This window comes from Wasmannia auropunctata, unplaced genomic scaffold, assembly GCF_000956235.1.
Source record: "Wasmannia auropunctata unplaced genomic scaffold, wasmannia.A_1.0 LD336106.1, whole genome shotgun sequence".
In the NCBI taxonomy this organism is placed as follows: Eukaryota; Metazoa; Arthropoda; class Insecta; order Hymenoptera; family Formicidae; genus Wasmannia; species Wasmannia auropunctata.
The window spans coordinates 6,757,333-6,763,301 of NW_012026784.1; the positions used below are offsets into that span (position 1 = coordinate 6,757,333).

General features: G+C 26.5%; 1 protein-coding gene across 2 annotated transcripts; it reads right to left on the reverse strand.

The window, feature by feature from the left end:
• Nucleotides 1-6: 6 nt before the first annotated feature.
• Nucleotides 7-5,959, reverse strand: LOC105455171. 2 transcript variants are annotated; one of them, XM_011698289.1, is made up of 9 exons: nucleotides 5,836-5,959; nucleotides 4,811-4,957; nucleotides 1,680-1,982; nucleotides 1,249-1,416; nucleotides 1,029-1,067; nucleotides 837-926; nucleotides 699-743; nucleotides 496-624; nucleotides 7-210 (listed from the first exon to the last, which is right to left on the reverse strand). In XM_011698289.1, exons 3-9 carry the CDS (start codon nucleotides 1,876-1,878, stop codon nucleotides 71-73), a joined length of 810 nt encoding a protein of 269 aa, XP_011696591.1. In that variant the 5' UTR covers nucleotides 1,879-1,982; nucleotides 4,811-4,957; nucleotides 5,836-5,959; the 3' UTR covers nucleotides 7-70. The 2 variants fall into 2 exon arrangements, with proteins under 2 accessions (XP_011696591.1, XP_011696582.1); XM_011698280.1 differs by having other exon boundaries at nucleotides 1,680-4,346.
• Nucleotides 5,960-5,969: the final 10 nt, after the last annotated feature.

Below are 5,969 nucleotides of genomic sequence, written 5' to 3' on the forward strand. Positions count from 1 at the left end.
ACCTAATATAAATATAAGTAAAACTGAATACGATATATAAAAGCAATTAATTAAAATGTATTAAAAGAATTTAATTAAAGATGTTCAATGCATTGTAATACGTGCCGTAATTTTTATGTTCAGGACAGCATGTACAAAGATTTGAATCAGTAAATATTTGTTTATATGCATTTGTGCTAGAACTTGCATTGTATTTGTGTATATTCACATCTGTAATAAAAAGCCAATTCCTTATTTGTGTACGTAATTGTTCTTAAATATCAATAAAAATTGTATGTTTTATACATTTTAACTTAATTATAAAACACTACAATAATCAACTAAAAATAATTTAAAAATAAAGCTATTAATAAAAGTTAGAATTAAATATAGAAAATCGGATTATTCTTATAATATATTTTTCAATTATAGTATTATTGCCAAATATCTTAACATGTATATAACTAAAACATGTATATAACTAAAAACTAATAACACACTAACAAGTAAAAGTACCTTTTTGGGAATATTTTTGCTGCTCATTAGCAGTATATACTCTTATATTTGAAGATCCAGGTACGTTATTAGAACAATCATCATATGTTTCTTTAACACTTGTGTTCTCTTTTCCAGTTCTACACATTTCTAAGAAATTAATTAAAGTTAATACAATTCTTTGTACTTACTTACGTTAGATATTGAAATAACAAATAACTTACGTAATGGTCTACTTTCATTATTATTGAAAGAATCATGTCGCATATCTGAAATATATATTACATAGTTAAATAAAATGCAGGTATATCTGTTAGGTCAGATTATATCTGATCTTTATGTAAATACGTTCAAACAACTACCGAATGAAATATTTTTGGAAAAAGTATTTTTCTGCGATTGACTCTCTTCAACACATGTGTTTACTGTTCCACTTCTTCTAGAAATCTTTTCTGAAAAATAAACAAATTATTAAAATAATATGATATAATCATATAATAATTTGTTTGTATATTGTAAGCCATACATTATTGAAATAATAAATAAAAACTTACTCAATGTATTGATTTCTGTGTCAGAATGTTCTTGGAAATCTAGAAAACAAAATATATCGATATATTTTTAATGATCCAAAAATCAATATATACGTGCATCTTCGTATCTGACTTGTCTAATAATCTCATGTAAAAACTTACAAAAATTGATTCTTAAGTATTTCTTTTAAAAAATATATATGCAGGAAGCTATAAATGTAAAAGAAATGCCTAATCATACCTGGTGGGGATGGTAACATTGTATTATCAGTATCAGACTCAAATTCTGAACTATCACTCTCATAAATGCGATTCTTTTTTTTAATAGTTCGTTTTTTATGATAATCTGAACTTAAATCTGAAGTATCTTCAGCCTTTTTAGCTTTTAGTCTACAAGCTTGATAACTTTCTGAAACAACAAGTTTTAATTTTTAAATGTTTAGTTTATTAAAAGAATTGTTAAATATTGTATAATATTCCATAAAAAACATATTACAGAACATATTTCAGCAATATTTCATTAATAATCATAAAAATATTGCAAATATTGCAATAATATTGATATATTACTGCAAAATAATCTCTAATATTATGTTAATATTAGAATAATTTCTAATATTATGTTTTGTATGGGATTTGTTGTAAAGCTGTAATATATATTTTGTTTCTTACCCGAAGTACTATTTTTGAAGACGTACACTTCATAACTCGTCCATGACGAATCAAAATCAATATGATCTTTTATCGCTTTTAAAATCTTTTCTTTTGTATACGGTGGCCAGTAACATTTGCCACTAGCAATCCAATTTGTTGGCACTGCTTCCACAACATTTTCATCTTTAAACCTTACAACTGTCCAGGTTTTCGTCATTTTTTCTTTAGTAACAAATATACTCGCAAATTGTCCTCGCAAATTGTATAAGAGTATACACTGTACTCCATAAATAATAAATAACGGAATAAATGAAAAAAACTCTACAAGAAAGATAACGAAAAGCAAATTATTTTATTGCAATATTTATTAAGAACCTTTGTAAGAAGTAATTGATCACATGTACATTATATACTAAAAAATATTATTCGTCAGATTTTGAATGTAGTAACGGAATGATTACATGTATATCTTTGAAAGATAATTTAACACATTTGTTACATATTTCATCGAGTCGCCATAATGTAGGTGGTCCTAAATTTTTTACCGCATATATACCCAAACATGATGATTTACAAGGTTTTATATAAAAATCTTTAAGCAATAAAAATTCTTGAGCTATTATTAATATGCCATCAGTAGTAGATATTATATTTTTTAAAATGATTATTTTATTATTGACTGTGGTACAACAATTGTCTGGTTCGGTTATTTTTAATACGAATTTATTTAAAATTATTTCTTTATATTGCGCAAGAAAGGATATGTTATTTATTATTGGTCCCATGTTATGTTGTTTTTTAAGAGTTGGCAAGGAATGCAATAGATTGTCAGCCGACGAAACAGTATTTAATTCATATTTACGACGAATTATTTGTTGTAATGGTTTTTCGGGTTTCCTTATTAATTTCTTTAATGATTGTAAGTAATTTTCAAATACAAATGCACTAAACTGATCTAATGCTCCAAATCTAGCAACATCATCACAAATATGTAACAAATTATGTACGTTGTGAGAGACCTGATGCTTACCATACAAAATTATAAATGTTTTGACAAAATATTGCATCAGAGATTTTGCGTAATCTAAATACTTTTTAGAAGAATTTGGTTTGCATAAGATGGAAGTGGCTATGTGTATAGATAGAAAGTTCAAATATCTGTCATGACTAATAACAGATTTAAGAACTATGGGGCCTGTATACAAAAGGAACTGTCGAAATTCTGTTGCCTTCCACCGTTTGACTTCATGGAGACTACGAGGTTTACGATTAAATTCTGTTGTTATATTGCATGCTAGATCAAGTAATGACTTAGAAATATTAGATATTTGATTGTATGACAGTTTTGTTGATGGATTTCCATGAACCCAAAACATAAGCAATTTTTTTACAACCCCGAGACAAATAAGATGCATATAATCTAAGGGAAAGTTATGTATCATGTCAAAATCTAAAATTGATTCTAAAATTGTAGTGCCTACATGATGACTTTTCTGATGCTTACGTCGAAATTCATTGTCAGAACGCAAAGCCAAGTTATCAATATTGGGAAAACAGATACGATCATTAATAAATGCTCCTCGTTCATAGCATTTTGTACATGAAGAATACCCTGAATGACCCTTAGTATAAGTGATAAATGATTTTGCAGGTGCATCGCAAATAAATGCTTTCACTTTTACTGAATATAATTTTGTGTTGTAATATATACCATTACATATAACATTATTTATGTCATTTACTAAATATGTTAAAAAAACATTTGCATTGCTGGGTTTTGCATTTCCATGATATATCCCAACAATTTCAACATTTGAAGTAGCAAAAATACAGCATAATATAGGATATAACTGACTACTTGTACTTTTAGCAATCGGTAAACCATCAATATTGATTAAAATCTCTATACAATTCGAAGTAAAACAATTATTGGTTTTTAACAATAGATTTTTGATACAGTTCTCTAGTCCAAAATGATAATATATGCCAGGCTCTACATATTTAACATTTATTTGCCTCGGGGTTCTTAATAAGGTCCTAGCATCTAACGGAAGCTCAGGATGATCTGGTTTTAAAGTAATTAGTAAATTGTTAATAGCTAAATGATCAATGTTATGTAACATTGCCCATTCCCTTATTCTTGAAATAATATTTTTAGCATGTAAATTATATATATTGTTATTTAAACTATTATGTTCATTACAATTTACAGATAAATCATTTAAAACGGAAATATTTGATACCAATTCATCAAATATTTCAGTGTCAGATATATATGAAAACTCATTTTCAGATACACTGATAGGTAAATTATGTTGTTCATTGCATGTGTCTGTACAAGTATTAGTAGAAGTTGATGCAACAGCATGTAAATCCAAAGTAGAAGTTGATGGTACAGTATGTAAATTCAGATTTTCTGCAATAATTGAATTGGTGGCAACAGAATTTTCTGCCAGATAATTACTACAAATAAAAGCCAAATTTGCTTTTTCGCTTGCTTTTCTATATACACTTCTGCGTTTTAATGATCTACCTTTATTATTCATATTATAAGAAATTGTGTAAATCACAAAGTTTAGATTTTACTAATAGTCTTTCTTATTCAATTTGGAGGTTAACATAGAGTATAAAATATTTTCTTTATATAATATTTCAGATTTTTCTTCTTCAAAGAGAAAGAACACTCTAAAATAGTTCGTTATATATTAAAATTATAGTATTCATATTCATGTATAAAATACAAGGAACATATATCTTGCAGATAAAATTGAAAAGTTTCGTACAAAACCAAAGAAGTCCATTTAAAAAAATTCAGGATTATTGTGCCAAATCATAATTCCTTATCAGTAATAACACGATTATAAACAAATTTGTTCCAGCAAGAATCAAACAGACAATAGGAAATAGGTAGTAGATATTCAATTTCAACAAGAATCTAACTAAAGTTTTTTTTTCTTTTAAATAAATCTTGAAAATATTAATTATCAAACTGTACAACTTTATTCTTGTATGTATAATATTATATGCCCAGATAAAATTACCATTTTAATATAATAATAAAATGAGTTTTTTTTCCTAAAAATTTAACTTTTTATACGTACTTCTTTAGTTTTGTTCTTTAATTTTAGATAATATAAAAATATACTTGCTGTATCTAGTAATCAAAAGAGACACAATCAAGAAATAATCAGTGGGATGTACTTTCTCTCGTAAATATCTAGCTGCTATGTAGATATCGTAAACATCTGCAGTAATTTTTTTCAACCATATAGGCAATAAATGTGGCTCTTCTGCACCTGCATTATAAATAAAAATGTATTTTTATTCATATACTTATAGATGAACTGTGCACAAAAAAACCATATCAAAAATATTCTCAAATTAAAATTAATATTTATTTCTATAATCAGTATTTTCTGCAGTAAAAGCAAAAAATTCTATTCTTGCTTATGTATGAAATCATAATAGTCCAAGAAATTGTATTAAAAACGATATACATATATAAATCTTACAAGAAATATGTATTATATATAATAAGCTTACATATAAAAGGTAGAATTCGAAAATACGTTGTAATTACATATTTCACGTTATTCAGCAACAGAGCAAATGATGGTATAAAGTATATATAATATTTATAAGTAAACTATGAAATTGTCTCACGCTACGCTATGATTGAGGTTATTTTTGTTAAGGAAGGTGTATAGCAAATATAAATAATTCAGTTTGAAACATGTTCAAACAGGTTGATTCAATATGTAAAATTAATGTCAAATAATATCAGATTTTCGTCATTAATTAATTCAACGTCGAATATTTTTCTGGATTTATATTTGTTGTCCTCCTTGTATACTTTTTTTAACCTCAAAAATAACCTCAACGTAGGCATGAAATAATTTCATAGAAATATTTCTTAAACTTTATATGTACCATCATCTGCATTGATCTCTTGCGTTGAATTACGTCAAATGTGTAATTAAAACGCACTTTCAAATACTATCGTTTGTTAACATATATAATGTTTTGCAAAATTATCTTTCTCTTATATATATATCTTGCTTATATGTACGAAATAATGCCAAAAATATCTAACTCTTTTATCATTATTATCGTATAAAGCTAACGGTATACAATATAATTTTTCATATCGAAATTGAAAAAGAAAAAGGATTACTTATAATAAAAATCGATTTCGATGATGCGGATACTTCTTCTTCGTCTTTTCCTTGTGGGACCTACATCCAGGCGGGTATAATACGGCCCAATTTCCAAACGTACTGCACGTGAGATTCAGTCGTAGGCACGATG